At 41.8% G+C, this 15,625-nt stretch overlaps 1 protein-coding gene across 3 annotated transcripts; it reads right to left on the bottom strand.

Annotated features, from left to right (window-relative positions):
• Nucleotides 1-365: 365 nt before the first annotated feature.
• ABCG2 (ATP binding cassette subfamily G member 2 (JR blood group)) lies at nt 366-15,409 on the bottom strand. 3 transcript variants are annotated; one of them, XM_074823843.1, is made up of 12 exons: nt 15,148-15,409; nt 14,580-14,737; nt 13,663-13,814; nt 13,094-13,198; nt 11,342-11,589; nt 8,835-8,917; nt 7,672-7,761; nt 6,928-7,052; nt 5,617-5,771; nt 4,611-4,700; nt 3,818-3,915; nt 366-2,455 (listed from the first exon to the last, which is right to left on the bottom strand). In XM_074823843.1, exons 1-12 carry the CDS (start codon nt 15,379-15,381, stop codon nt 2,305-2,307), a joined length of 1,689 nt encoding a protein of 562 aa, XP_074679944.1. In that variant the 5' UTR covers nt 15,382-15,409; the 3' UTR covers nt 366-2,304. The 3 variants fall into 3 exon arrangements, with proteins under 3 accessions (XP_074679944.1, XP_074679943.1, XP_074679945.1); XM_074823842.1 differs by having other exon boundaries at nt 11,342-11,592; nt 15,148-15,407; XM_074823844.1 differs by lacking the exon at nt 7,672-7,761 and having other exon boundaries at nt 11,342-11,592; nt 15,148-15,408.
• Nucleotides 15,410-15,625: the final 216 nt, after the last annotated feature.

The following is a 15,625-nucleotide window of genomic DNA, read 5'->3' as shown; positions in this document are numbered from 1 at the left end:
ACTCTGCAATTCTGAGGCAGATGTTGTGGAAAGTAACGGTGGCTTCTGCAGAAAACCCACATCTGACTACAGAAAATAGACTTGTGGGAAAGCTGTGTCAGTGCTGGGTTCCAACAACGGGCCACTGCCATGGAGCTGCTTCGGTGTCACAGCTGAGGGCTACAACAAAAACCTGTGAGAAGTAGGAGTTGTTAACTTCACTCAGAGCAGGAACCTCCTGCAAGGACGTATTTTTGTCAAGATGATAAAACTTAACCCGCAGTTATCTCTGGGACGCTGTTCTACAGCAGTTTGTTTCCTCTGGGGCAGTTCAATTGTGAATTAATAGTGTTTGATTAAAATGTTATTCCACAGGACCGGTGTCATTTGTCTCAAAACTCAGTGAAATATTTTAGAGCACAGCTACAGATTACTATTGTAGTGTTCCATGATACTCATTGCAAGGCTTGCAAAGGGAGGCTGGAGAACAACGGAGGTTTTTTCCTGTTCTCCTTCACTCTTGCTGCTCCAGGTCACAGAATCACAGAATCATCTAGGTTGGAAAGGACCTTGAAGATCATCTAGTCCAACTGTTAAATGGTCTGCACAACTGCTTCCAAACCAAGTACTTCTTACAGAAAAGGGGAGCATGCACTCATACTGTGTTTCCAGTTCTGTCGCTCTGCCTTGAATAATTTTTGAAAAAGATGTAAAACTGCAACCATCCTGGAAGGAGCAGTGTAAGAGAAATAAGGTTGAGAAAGTTTCTTGAAACTATGGCTGAGGAAAAAGATTAAAAGTACTTAAGTACAGGGAGGAGAGGGCAGAAGGAACTCAGCTATGTATGTGTGACCGCAGCTAGTCCTAGCATAACTAAGGCAGTCGCTGACTTCAGCAGGAGCTGAGCTCACTGATGTTTGCACAGGGAGAAAACATGCCGGAAAACTGGCAGAAGGATGCCACGCTTCACTGGGGGGTAACTTATTTTAATGCACTGTAATTTAAATGCAATGCTAATATATTTAGAGATAGAAAAGTGTAACAATAATTTGTATCGTGGTTGACTTTATGCTTTGTATTAGCACGAGAGCTGGCCCAGTTAAAATCAGTTGATATAAAAACTAACAAAAGCCAGACAGCACGAAGAAATTTCACACACATGTCACTGTGTGTGACCCCTACAAACTAGGGCAAACATTGCAGAAGCAATGCATACAAGGAGAAAGCTGGGTCAGCTACAAGGTAGAGGATAAGCCATGCATGTGGATTTTTTCCTGGAAGAGGGCAGGTACACTGGTGGAGTGCTACAGATTGGCAAGTGTTCCCTTATAACGTCACTGCACTGCACCTCCTAAATCAACTCGAGGAGGGGTGACAGTGAAAATTAAGCAACTGGTCTTTAAAACAGAGCAAACTATTGGATGAAATAATAATGAGCGATAAGGGAAGTCGGAAGCGTTGCTGCGTGTGTAGCAAGTGGAAGGAGACAAACTACCCTTGCTGTGTGTGGCCAGAGGAAAAGCTGGCCTGCCAGGAAAGGCTTCCTGCCACCTATGGGCTCTTGCAGGTGTGGTACCATCCTGATTAGCTGTACATGTGAAATGGGTCACCATAAAAAAGACTAAGAACTCCTGACAGCAGCAATAACAGCACAGTGAAGATGACTTGCAGTTATGCAGAGAAAATGCAGATTTCGGCATGAGGATTATGCAAACTGGCAGAGTAAGAAAGTACACGGCCGCCTTTATTTAACAAAGTGTTTCTACCGCTCAAGCTTAGTAAGAAGAAACTTCATGGCATCAATCAAGTACACTCTAGCGCAGTAATATTCCCAAATAGAAACAGGCATGAGACATGCACTGGGATGGAGAGGATTGTTTTGTCGCTGTCTCACCCAGGCTGTGACCACGTTAGCACTCAAGACTGCACTTGATGGTGTCCTGATAAGCAGCACTTTGGACTGAATTACTGGCAAGTGAATCTAAGTGCTAATTAAAGTATGGAACCATTATTTTTTTCAGGTTGAGCCGTTAAAAATTAGTTTCACTGTTTAAGAAATCCAAAGCTAGAACGTGCAGAAAGACTGAATAGTCTCTTGAAGTAACGAATAATTGTGTAATTTTTATGGCGGAGAACTGAGGCATGTTAGACATTTCAGCAAAACGCATTAATACTAAGTATTTAATATACAAGGATGGCATTCACATTGTTGACTTGTGTAATCACAAAAGTAAAAAGGAAGGTGTCTTAAAAAAGAATCAAGTCAGTTGCACAGTCAGTTTATCAAAGTACTGAACAGTGGGAATTGCTTTTTTCATTCTGGTTTTAGGAGAACTTCTTCATGAAGTGCAGTTTCAGGTATGCAATGATAAGGAATATCACAGTTGTGCAGGCAAGGGCCAGGTGGTTCTGCCACAGGCCCCAGCTACTCACATCAATGCCTTGATTTTTTAGATATTCATCTCCAGTACACCACCTGCAGATAAATACACACACATTTATAAACTTAGCCAGTTTGAAGTATCTAGGAAGATCCCTAAAAGTTTTAGTGTGATTTGATGCCTACAGTAGGCCAAGCAAACACTAGCTATATGTTACTATTTTATTTTCTATTTGTAAATTTGGTTTTCTTGTAGCTCCAATCAGTTTCCTGCAGGAAGCTGAAATGGGTTTTGTGAGGCTGTATAATTGTAGTGTGTGTGTATGTGTTTCAGTAAATGCAGTTTAAAGACAAGTGAGAAACATAACACCAGACATTTCTAGTAAGTACTAAATATGACAATAAACAAAATGTTCTCTGCCCGCAGAATGCAAAAACCCAGTCAAAACTTCATTTTCTGTAAAAAAACTCACAGATTCTGCTGGTCATCAGCGAGTATCTCACAGACTAATGCTGTAGGACTTTGTAAGTTACTGGTGGTGGGGTTCATTTTAATGTACTGTGGTGGTGCAATTCCTCCCCTCCTCCTGGGCCACTTGGTGATTACTGTGATTCTAACCCCCTCCTGGGCCACATACCAGCCTGAGAACATAAGCACTGATGATGACAGTAAACCAGAGTTTCCTAGCTTCTGCTGTCCCTATCAATTGAGAACACCAGCAGAACTGACACCTATCAAGTTCTTGTGCAACTGGTGGAAGACACCAGAATGCCTCATTGTTTCAGCTGGGTCAGAGTGAAAATTACCTGATGGAAGTTAATTATCTTGAACCCTATAAACAGTGACCCCAGGTGAGATCCTTGGAACTCTCCTGGAATGTAGCAGGCCTGTGACCACCATCTCCCCAGCTGGGATGCTTCTCAGGTATTAACTCTTCAAGGTACCATCTGCTGTTAGAGCTGATGGGAGGCCAGGGCCAAGTCAACCCAACCCACTCGAGTCTCAATTATTGCCCATTGAGGAATGCTGATGCATTGTGAGTATTTACTCTAAACTCGAGAAGAGGGAAATTTTAACTTTAAGCTAGCTTCTCTTTCACCCACTCTCGCTGCTTACCAGTGTTTTTGGGTATACACAGTTATTTTCACGAGTGTGGGCACATCCTGATTCCACTGGATCCAAATATTTTTTTCTGTCTGTGTGTTTGTACGTCTTGTTTGTGAATGCACATGTATATATGTATCGATTTAAGGTACCATATAGTAGGTTAGTGTGAATCTTGTCTTTGAATCTGTAGTTAAGTTGCTATTTTAGTTATAACATATTTTACTGAATTATTTTGTAAATCTTTAAATTGGTTAATGATTAAGTGCTGCTAGACATGAATAAATCTTGATTTGCTGCTAAATCATTACCATGTTAATACTTTCATCCACGACATATACCGGAATACTTACGGCTGCCTTATCTGTCGATAGTTATCGTTGCTGATTAAATTTGTTTTGTTACTGCTGCTGCAAAAGTTCAGACCAGTCAATTCATTGATTTGTAAAGCCTTTTAAAATAAAAGGAACAAAGACAACAGAAATTAGTAGGTAAAGGAATGAAACACTAACAAGATGAGATAGAATTAAATTCAAATGTAATCTAAAAGCATGATGGTATCACTATTTATTATGTTGGCCAAATCCCCATTTTTTAACTGAGCAGCATGATTCTTTTTCTTTTAAGAGAGGAATGCATGTGGTCTACACCCTGTAATGCACCTGCGTCACCAGGCTTTAACACCTCCCCCAGGCTAGACTATTTCTGCACAGGCATATTAAAGCCCAAATTTCTATGCAAAACGTCACCCTGGTTTCAATTATCAAAAATTAGGTGAAAAGTTTTAGATTGGCAAATTTTTGTTTGACTGATGGAAAAGAGACGAGCTGGGTTTTAGGGATTACATTGTTCTTTACTCTGTATTCATTTTGTCCAGCATTCCAGTGCAAGTAGTTGTTAGTGTCTCTCTCACATGAGGTGTTTCCAAGTTACAGAAATTAGATCTTCTAAACATTAGTGCATGCTGGTTCATGAGAAGCCTTTCTTGTTTCAAGATGCTGCACTAAGTTCTGAGGTGGCTGTATTTAATTAGCTGACCTTTTGCTCAGTAGCTCATAAAGTTTGGAGTTTTCTTTATCATGAGTAAAGACATTCCTTTCTAGCAAATCTTTTGCAAGTCTGTGCGCAGGAAAATACAGCACTTACTGTCATTCCGTATCGAGGGATGCTGAAGTATTTGAGCCAGGACAGCCAAGACATGATGCTTGTGAGATTGACCAGCAACCCAGAGAAAATCTAGAGGCAAGGATTACAAAAAACCCCAACAACACCACCACCAAATTATAAATTACATGCTGTTACCATGTGTTCTTCTCTAGCTCTTGACTCCGCTTCTTTAAAAACAAGTGGTGAGGCATTTCTAGAGGAAGAAACTCTTCCAGCGGAAGAAGAGGGGAGAGGGAATAATTTCTGTTACCCAGCTTTGGGCCATAACCCCATGTGGTCCCTCTCCTGAAATGAGTAAGAGGGAATGCTTTCATCCATGGATTAAACCCGGATGCTTCCTGTCTGTGGATCCCACATGGGTTCACATGAACTGCCTGCTGTTACTCAGGCATGTGGAGCTGCTGGAGGTGTGTACTCGGTTTTGCTCATGTGCCCCGAGTCTGAGGCAGTGTGGTTTTTGGCTGTTGGCTCAGTGCTGCCTCATTGTTTATGGTGCCTGCCTTCTAACTGTGGCTGTTTGTGTGTTGTCCAGTTCTAACGTGCCCAACGGTTGGCTCTGCAGCTGAGGAGGACAACTACAGGAATGGGCTCAGAGGGCAGGAGCTGCATGTCCTCCCTCAGCCAGCCAAATCTGTCTTCAGCAAAGCGAAAGGAGAGTGAATGAAATGTGGCTCTTTTTTACTGGCTGCTTTCCAGGCAGTATGCTGGCTGCCAGAGCCACAGAGAAGAGGGCAGAGGAACCACGCTCCCTCCTCCTCACGCCTGGATCCCCGGACCCCTGGTTCTGGTTAGTTAAAAGGATGAATCAGAATATTTGATCCCACAGTATCAGAATATTCAAATCAGACAAATCAGGATATTCAGCATGCTCAACCCCACAGTCTTTTTGCAGAATTCAGCTGAACTCTGTGCTGGTAGGATTTCTAGATTTCAGCATTTTTAGGATTTCAGGATTCAGTCTAGAAAACTGAATAATGCTACTCACAATCATAAAAACAAATGTGATAGTCATGAGCAGGTTTGCTACAGCGACCACGCTCTGTCCTGCTGCAATGGCTAGTGCCATAGAAGTGGCTGTGTAGGACACCATCATAAGGGTAAACATCATTGTAAAGAAGGCTTCTACTGTTGGTTTCAAACCTTAAAGATCAGAACGAGAAGGGTTTCAGTATGAGCCTGCCAAAAGTTCTACCGTAACGTGAACACTATCCTGACTTATGTAGTGTATCCTGCCTACAGAACACCTTTTGTCTAACAGCATAGGCTACATCACTGAGACCCAGGATTGCAGTGGAGCTTGTGACAGCCCATATATGTGTATGCCCTCTCCACAGAGGACAGGACGAATAAGTAGTACGCCTGTAACTGCAGTAACACTGGAGACAGCAGAACAGGTAGAAGTTACAGTACTGTACTCCACAGAGCCCAAGGTGAAGGCTTCACTGCGGCTTCAAGTTGTCTATCAAAGGAGAAGTTTCTCGTGCACTTCCATGAGCAGCAGTTGTACAGCATTTCACCTGTTCCCAGCAGAGAGCTCTCCTAAGGGACCTAGTGGCCTTTGGGTGGCTATGGATTTGGTAGCAAGGTCTATCTCACTCCAGTTTCACAGTCTGAGCATCTCGTACTGATGCGGCCTTGTTTCCTATTCCTTAGGGAAAAACCTCAGACCAAAGCAAAATGTGATTATTTTTAAATTTTTCTTATACTTTCAAGCTTTTGGGACATCCCAAAAGGATGTCGTGACCTGAAACTTTACCCTAGGAAAATTGTCTGCTTGGGACATGTTTTGAGGATGATGTTTGAAGTTGTTCTAGGGTTGTAAATGTTGGTGCCAGCAATTTTCAAAGTCTGCTCACTAACCAGAAGACATTTCACCAAAAAGAACAAGCTGATATTAATTCACACAATATTAAGTTCTTAAAACAAAAATTTTTCTTTGATAGGTGTTCTCACAAGGATGGAAGGAGTATCTTGTAAAAGTCACCAGAAGCCAAGACGGCCATAAATGAAGAGAAATAAATCAAACCTATGTAGTAATGGTTATGGCACGCTTCCTTCTAGGGACAGTGGAGATACGACATGCCACAGATTCTGACATGAATGCTTAAATCTTTGAAAGTGTGTCTTTTCTGTGATCCACATGGTATGCTAGAAGCAAGTGCAGTAACTGCTGCCATGCTGATGTAGTGCTTTAGCCTATATAAATATATATGTATACATGCACATATATAAAATGTGAGGGCCTTGTTGATTTATTGACGGGGGTTGTAATGAGACTGTAGGAGACCATACTTGCCTAACATGAAGTAAATTATACAGGTGAAGATGATGCTTGGTATAGTCCTCATGGGTATTAAATCAGCCATTAGCTTTGAGATGAAATATGCAGATGTTCTGTAGTACCCACTGATATATTCATGTCTGGAACACAGAGATATACAGCATATTACAAATTTAATCACTAAAACCCAGTAAGATTATTTTCACTTGGAGACAAATTAATTCTAGTACTAACTGGAAGAAAAGAGTTCTTCATGTTTAGGCTGTGATGCAAATGTCCAGCAAGCCACACACTATATAATGGTGGCATTTTCACATGTAAACGAATATGGATTCTTGTGCACATAATTTTTAGTAAATATATGTGTCGTGTCATCAAAACAGAGAGGGTAAAGCTTAAATAATTTCCCTTTTCTGTGCAGTGTATTCTGCATAGCTTTAAAGAATCCAGTTAGATAGTATTTACTGTCCTCACTAGCAAGTCACAAACTTGTTAATCAATACCTAAATTGAGTATTCAGGGGTTTTTCCTACATATGTTAATAATTTTAAACTCTGAACTGTTTGCAATCATAAGTACCATTTTGGGGATTTGCAGACAACTCACAGGCTAAAAGAGTCCATTTGCAATGAGCACTAACAGTGAAATAATTTGAAAACTGTGCCCTAGGTGTACTTAAATGACAATTAGCTGCAGCTGGGCAAACAAACAAACCCTCTAACAGTAGTCCCTGATAACCTTTTTATATGTTTTACTTACATAAATATCTTTTTTTCCACCACAAAGAGTTCAATAGCTGAGATGCTGCTGAAACACTGGTTGGTGGTCAGAAAGAACATTGCACCCACTCTACAAAAAGGGAAACAGCAAGCTGATATTAAAAATGTGATGTAAATGTAGTGTTTCCACTACAGCATACGTAAATCCAGGTGTAATGCCTGGAGCTCGGCAGTATGTGATGTTTCCATCCTGAATTCCACGGGAAAAGGCTTGGCTACAAGTCTGAGTCTGTAGCAAGCCTGGAGTAGACGTGGTACAGGCAGTATTTGTTATTCACATGCAAGGGTAGTATGTGCTCTGATGCAGTCAAAGGATAGGAAATGAACTGATTTTCCTTGTTTTTCTTTTTATGGAATTTCCTGACACATTAAAAATTCTCAGTCTGAGGCATTTGTCTGATGCAAATGGTGAAGAACTGAATAAGCAATGTGAGAAGTTGTTTTCACCTCTGCCACTAAAATTCAAGGCTTTGCTTTCACACTTTCATATCCAGTTTAAAACTGGGCCATTCTTAAGTGAATGCTATGGAGTGTTTCAAGACTAAGAACCCAGAGCTTTTTAGTTGCAAACCCAATTGTCAGGTCATGTACACACAGCTGTCAAAATGATACACAGACCAGAATAATTTTAAAATCTAGCTTTAGGTGCACCTTCTGACTTACTGCTGGTAAACTCGAGTGTGTCTATAAAAGCAGTTGCAAGATCAAAGCTTTAGTTACCCAGATTTATGTAGCCAGGTCTGCATATTTTAATCTTTAATCTTTTTATCTTGGGGAAGTCTTTGTAGAAAAGTTGTTAAAATGCTGCCATGCTGAATTACGCCTTTTTAATATGATGTCTGCTGTTCAGCGTTTTCAGCAACCTGACTGGCACTGAAAAATGTCATCCTACAGCAGTGGCGTTACTGACTTCATTTGGACTGCTTGTCCAGGTCACAGCAAGGCAGGGCAGAACTGCATCCCCCTCTCAGTTCTGCAGGGACCCTCCTAGAGGCAGAAGGACATCCTCACTTCAAAGTCACTAACGTAGGCTCTCATAAAGAGCTTGAGGGTTTCCTTCTCAGCCTCCAAGCTGTTCATCATCCTAGTGCAGTGATGGAGCTTTATCAAATTTTTGGATATTCATTACCTAAATGGACTAACCTGTTCTGGAGTCCAGCGGAGTCCTCTTTAAGTCCAAAGAAAATGGCACCTACAACCAGTCCCAGGAAAGCAGTAACACACAGCTAAATGTAAAAAGGAAAAGAAGAGGCAAAGTATTATTCTCATTGCTTTCAAAGCTTCAGTAGTTTTTTTGAAATATGTAGCGGGTGAGTGTAGATTGACAGGAAGCATCTTCAGAAAGGAGAAAAGCATCCAAGCTACGAAAGGAGTCAGTGAGGTGGTTAGTAACCTGCAGCACAGCAGTACTTTGAGCCTTGCTTCGAGAAGGTATCCTTCGAAGAGGTATTGGTGAGACCTCGGCGAGCTTCCCTGTGCTGCCTGCCCTCCCTCACGCGCGCAAAGCACTGCAACAGCAAGAAAGGAGGGACAGCACAGGAGCTTCTCTGGGGTGGTGCTGGCATTCTGCAGCTGTATCACAGCTTTTCCCTGACCTCCTGCCGGGCCAGGTCTATAACCTGAGGGAACTGCTCTGGGAGTGCTGGGAGGGTGCTAGCACCAGCGATGGGAGGACGATGATAGCAGGGGCTTGTTGGGGCAGGTTAGAAAGAGGGAATAACACCCTTCCCCAGAGGAACCCCAGCATCACGGGCACCTCAGCCAAGCTCCTCTCCCCTACTGCTGTTTCAGCCATTCTTGGATGTCACAATTAAGGTAATCGGTGATGCACTGCAACATTGCTCCTTTCTCCCTACTGATACTCTCCACCATTCATCCTCCTGGGGACAGTCGGTGACTCCCCATCTGCTGTCAGTGACAAGGGTAACTTCAGTTCTAGGGCTGACCGTGGCTCTTCAGTGCGGTGCTGCTGCAGGGGTTTCTCTGGAGCCACCTCAATACTATTTTGAGTTTGGCAACCAATTACCAAAAGCAGTCTTTCCTGACTGCAGGGTTGGGGATGACAGTTTATTTTCATGCTCCACAGTGTGTAATTTCTGGGCTCTATCACACATCTTATTCACGGGATCGTTTTTAACGTGAGCAAGATACTACAATCAGGCTATAGGTGTCCTGATATTTGCAGTCTGTAACACAACTTAAATAGCAAAGATATCACCTGTCTTAAGGATATAATTCAAAAGACTGAAGTGTGTACATCACAATTTTTTAGTGCTAAATGCAAATGACAAAAGTCTCAGCAAAACTGATGGTATCAGGCAGTTCTGTCATTTTTAAACGTAAGCAATGCGTGAATTGTAATACCATAAACCCCTTGATCCATGGTACCCTATGGCTAAGATCCTGCCGAAAGGAGCAAATGTCAGGGATAATTCAGCTCCTAAGCCAATTGCAGTGGAAAGCGGGGATCACATCAAGACCAATTTGGAGCAGATTAACGAGAAAAGGCTTAATGAGCCGTGTACCTCTGAAAGAATGCTTGTAAAATCCATCCCTAATGAGGGTGAGGAGATAGAAAAGATTGTGAGAAACAAGTCAGGACCATTAACCTTGGGGTATTAGGAGATCCTTGAGAGTCTAATTCTTGTCACAAGGTCAAGCTTTTACAAAGCAATTATTAAGGATCTCCATAGTATCAACATACAGACACACACACATACTCAAAACCTTTTAACCTTGGGGATTCTGGACTCATTTCCCCTCCACACTGACCATTTGTTCGCTCATTACATAAACCATGATGAAGATAATTTATACCCCTGGCTCAGGCCCAGTTCTTCTATTGACTCCTCTAGAATTGCTGAGAATTGCAGTGGGAGTTTTGCTGGTGCTGGGACTGCAGAGTTTGGCTCGTGAATTAGGGATTGCTGAGGATTAGTCATTCTGCAGAGGCCAGCCAGGCATTCTTTATTTTTGAAGATAATGTGCAGCTTTGAAGAAATCAACACTTTCTGAAAAAGCAACACTAACAGAGCCAGTCATGTAGAACATCTTCCCTGGCAGGTGTTAGACTTTACTGTAGTCTTCATCACATCTTCCCCAGAAGACATCATCGCCATTATGAACAGTCAAATGACCAAACGACACACACATTATGAGACACTGAAAACATTTTTACACTTGAGCCAACTGCCAGCACTTCATTGTGTGATGAAGTTTAATTAAGTACGCAAGTATAGTATGTTAACTTTCCCTGGTGACGGGGAAGATGTGAGGCCAAACCCCATAGTGCCACGCCTGGACAATTACGAGTCAAGTCTGACGAATGTTCTTGAGCAATTGTGTGAAACTACTTGGGAGATAATCTGCCCCTGTCTGGAGGCAGCAGAATGTGCTGCTGGAAAAGATCTTGCTTCCCGAAGTCTTTCAGTAGTCCAAAATTAATTACTGAACAGTCCCCTCACACTGCTCATTTGGGAGCATTCAGGACACCTTCTAGAGAATCACATTTCCAGACCCTGAACACTCTTTTTTCAGATTCTTCTTGCAGTCAAAATATCAAGGAGGAAAACCATCCCTATGACTTATCTAATGCAGGAGTGGAATAAATTCAATGTATACCACAAAAGGATAGATACAAATAGTGTTACCTGAGCTATGGAAGCCTGAGGGTTTCCTACCAGATTTTTAAATGTGCGCTTGGACACCCATTTCAGCTGATGAAGGAAGGAATTAGCATATGTGATTTGTCGGAAAGCTGCTTTTGTTTTCTTTTTATTTCCCAAAGAAATATTCTCTAATGCTGCTTTTGTTTCTTGGTAGTAGGCAGAGTTGGAGTATTTTTCTGCTAACTTCTCAGCCAAGGTTTTATCATATTCAGTGCGTTCTTCAGTGCTCTCTGCTGAAAAGGTTAAAAAAAAAAAAAATTGTTTCTGTAAGGGATGGGAAGATTGTTTAGTAGTCAAGCCAGGAGAGTTATGTTGGGGTGGGAGAGTTACTAACGAACCAGAAGAATTAATTTGCATGTTTAGTTCCAGTGATTCATTGCACTCAGTCTCACAGCATGCAATTCAGAAGAGCTGGTATATATAAGACCAAACCTCTGTGTTTGTCTGTATAACCTGTCTCACAGGCAGCAGCTGCACAGCAGACTGCCTAGGTAAACCCTTATCTGCCGATGAAGTTTCAAACTGGCAGCAATCTGACTTTTAATCAAAATGTGATTTCCACCCTCCCTCCGGGTTTCTGTAAGTAATCTGTCTCGTGGATCTGAGGAGATAATCCTACACCTCCTGGACTTTCAGATCCAGGTAATCCTGCACATGTCTACTTCAAACTTTTGAGTCTGTCATAAAGAAATTTCAGCTGGAGCTCCTTTTTTTCTCAACTGTAGTCCAGCGTGTGCTTCTCCAATGGCAAATACAAAAACAGTGTGTTGTCAGCTATAATATTAATCAGACCCTGAACACAGTCAGCACTTTTGTAAAACACTGGTTGCTTCTTTCATAAAGATATAGTGAAACTGCGTGTTTGGACACATAGCACGTTCATTATTTCATTTCTCTTTTCATTCGTGTGAAAAAAGAGTGTGCTATTAATGAGTAGCCACAGACAGGATGAAAAAGCATGCTACTGAACGTAGGTGAGATTTGATTGATTAGTTTTGGGGATAATTTCTGCCTTACCACAACTTCAGGGAAGCACCAGGAGACCACTGGTCCCCTACCTCTACCCCCTCTTCCCACCCTACTCAGGGGAAGGAAAACAGTAATTTCATAACAGATAAACCATTCCATTGGGTAAAAAATACAAGTCATAACTGCATCCAATTATGTCCCTAACTGGACCAATTGCCCTGCTTTATCGTCTCTGCTTCTGCAGAGGTTTGTCTTGAAGATGAAAGAATCTCTTTCTCTGTGTTGAGAGGTAACTAACCAGTTTCTTATATTCACAGGCATTACGTCAGCACAGGAAAATATTCTTTCACCTTTAACATCTTGTAATTTGAGTGTGACACAAAAGTATACAGGTCAGTTTATGAAGAAATGAATAGCAATGATAAATTACTAAATACCTATTTATGAGAGGCAAACTATTCTTGCATAGACAGGAATATTTTATATAGTAGGGATGTATGTGAATTTGGCACTTATTTCAGGTTATGCTAATCATTTTCCACATACAAACAAAAAACATTTAGGAACAGTGTGATGGGTTTTTTTCTCCTTTAAAGCAATATGGATCAGCAGTACCTAATACTCTCATGCATACAAATAACTGTACACTTGTACAACATGGTTATTGGTTGTTTTGACACCTGTAAGTGATTTTTCTTTGTTGTACTGAACACCTTCTGGCAAAATACATGTTACGATTATTTTGTGCAGCTCTGGGTTTCATACCTGTGTTAGTTTCATCGGTCTTGCTCACTGCCACCGCAGTGGAGTCTCCATTAATGATGTCCAGGAAAAAGTCAGCAGGGTTGTTGTAGGGCTCACACTCGTAGCCTGCGGTGACAGCATTACAAGCCCTAAGTGGTGGTTGTGGGACAGCAGAAGGCTGTGCGTGGCTGTGAGGGACACAGCCACACCATCATACACTTTGAGCAGCCTGCACCGTAAGCACTGCAGGCTTCACAAGGTCTGTGCTGACCCCAGAGATAAATGGCACTGCCACGCAGCTCTGCCAGTGCAAGCAAGGTGACAACTGGCAATGTGCCCTTCTCAACCCTAGCCTGGGCTTTATCTAATTAAGATGCACCCAGGAACAGTTGATTAGAGGTCAGCCCTATCATCCAAACCCACATATAGGTCAAGAGGTGAAAAACCAAGAGAAATGCTTAGCCTGTTAAAGTCCCGGGCTTGCTAATACACACTACGTCCAGTTCTGATCAATCACTATCGACACGTTATTCAAGTTGGTGCAAACTCAGGGTGTTGCTGCAGTTGGCCCTGCTGTGGGTTGTGCTCACCGATGGACTGGAAGTACTCGATGGCATGCTGAGCGGGCCCATGGTACAGCACTCTCCCCGCGGCTAGCAGCGTCAGATTGTCAAACAGTCGGAATATGGAGTAGCGAGGCTGGTGGATGGAGAAGATTATTGTTTTTCCTTGTTTTGCCATCCTGAATGTGAAGAATGACAGAGATAATAGCTTTTCAAGTCAATTCGGCATTTAGATAAGAGAATATGCAAGTTCAGTTAAGCCTTGGTTAAATTTGATTAACTTGGTGTGCCAGAGAGGGGAGGAGGAAGGAAAAAAAAAAAGAAAAAAAAAAAATTTAGGTCATATTTATAGCATCTGTGTGAGAAAAGAAAGTTCCCTCTCGCTAGGAATGTTGTTGGAGGGGAAGGCGCTGGGAAGATTTTGCTGCAAACAGAAAGCTCTGGAAAGAGGCGTTTGGGTCCTCGTTGCTTGTACTAAATGCAAAATGATGTAAAATTTGCAAATAGAGAGTGTGTTGTGCTGGTTTTCCCAAAGATAGGCCTGAGATTTTGGGATGGGAAAACAGCCAGCTGTGTTCTAACTACAGTACATATTAAAACTGATCACCTTACTAGACTGTACAACAGGTGGTTTTATCACTTTTCTGGCCCAGACAGACATGAAAATAAATGAAGCTGTCCGTGACAGCTATCACAGACAAACTGCAGTCCCGGCAGGTACATGCTTTGTGCAAGGTGCTTTGTGTACTGCTGTGAGCAGCTGATTTGGAGTGAGAGAATTCATACAGCCTTTTTGCTACCCCCTTTGCATCTTTGGCTCAGTGGTAAACAACTACATGTCTTATTTCCCTGTTTGCTCATGCCAACTGTAATTTAAGTCAAATAAAACTGAAATGTATCAGAGTTGAGTGGTGAAAACAGGAAGCTGTTCCCAAGGCCATCACCTTTTCAATAGCAGTAGGACAGCATTAGCAGTGCTGGCATCGAGTCCTGTAGTTGGCTCATCCAAAAACAAGATGGCAGGATCCGTGATTAGCTCCATCCCAATATTGGTCCTTTTCCGCTCTCCTCCGGACACCCCACGAGTGAACTGGGTGCCAACCTGCCACAAAACAAGAAACGTGTCTTGTTTGGCCTGATAACTAATACTTGAGTGAACAGCATCCTATCGACATGGCAGCATTTGGGAAGAGTTGTAAGACATTTTGATCCTACTCTCAGGTACAGATGTAGATGTAACCTCACACATAGGCCATTTCTTAATGTTAGTATTACTTGAGGTGTTCTCTATTTCTCCACCCACTGACTACCTTTCCCCTTCCCACAATGTAATAGTATATGGCAGTATCAGTGCAGAGTCTGTACAGAAATGTTATTAATAATTGTATTACTGAGACAGTCTAATTTTACTTTTTTTTTCTTTTTTTTATGTGCCATGCTGCTCCATTTGGTTAATTAAATAAATCACTTAATATTTGTTCATGATTTAAGCACCATATTTATATGCCTTACCTTGGAATCTGCCACTTTGCTCAAACCCAGTTCCTTGATGATCTGATTTACTCGTTCATTTTTTTCCTGTTCCTTCACTGACTTTGGCAAACGGAGTGCTGCTGAGAACTTCAAATTTTCTCTTACAGTCAGGGTTCCCATCACCACATCATCCTTCATTAAAAAAAAAAAAAAAAAAGAGTAGCTACTTGGTGGTTGCTTAGCAATTTCTATTTTTCCCTCTGAGAACTGCATCTGCCTGTGTTTTATGTTTTCCTTGCATGCAGAGGGGCAGTAGCAACTGCCAGAACATGCAGTAAGGTGTATCTTCAATGCCTGTGTCAGAGCAGAAAGTTGATTTCATGCACGTAATTATATTTGCCTTTATTCATAAGGCAACACAATACAGGAACATCCTCCATCATGCATGATATCAAAATGCATAAACAGTAACATATTCCAAACTATCCTCCAAGTATTCTTACTTTATTCAGGTTTT

Source organism: Strix aluco, chromosome 4 (genome assembly GCF_031877795.1).
Source record: "Strix aluco isolate bStrAlu1 chromosome 4, bStrAlu1.hap1, whole genome shotgun sequence".
In the NCBI taxonomy this organism is placed as follows: domain Eukaryota; kingdom Metazoa; phylum Chordata; class Aves; order Strigiformes; family Strigidae; genus Strix; species Strix aluco.
The sequence above is the reverse complement of the archived record's forward strand: the minus strand, read 5'-3'. Positions and strand labels throughout refer to the sequence as shown.

Coding starts and splice junctions, on each gene's coding strand:
- ABCG2 (XM_074823842.1), bottom strand. CDS start 15,381: ATGCAGTTCTCAGAGGGAAAAATAGAAATTGCTAAGCAACCACCAAGT. Junction 11,593..13,093: donor GACCGATGAAACTAACACAG/GTATGAAACCCA, acceptor TAACCTTTTCAG/CAGAGAGCACTGAAGAACGC. Junction 3,916..4,610: donor TCCCTCGATACGGAATGACA/GTAAGTGCTGTA, acceptor TTATTTTAAAAG/GCTTTACAAATCAATGAATT.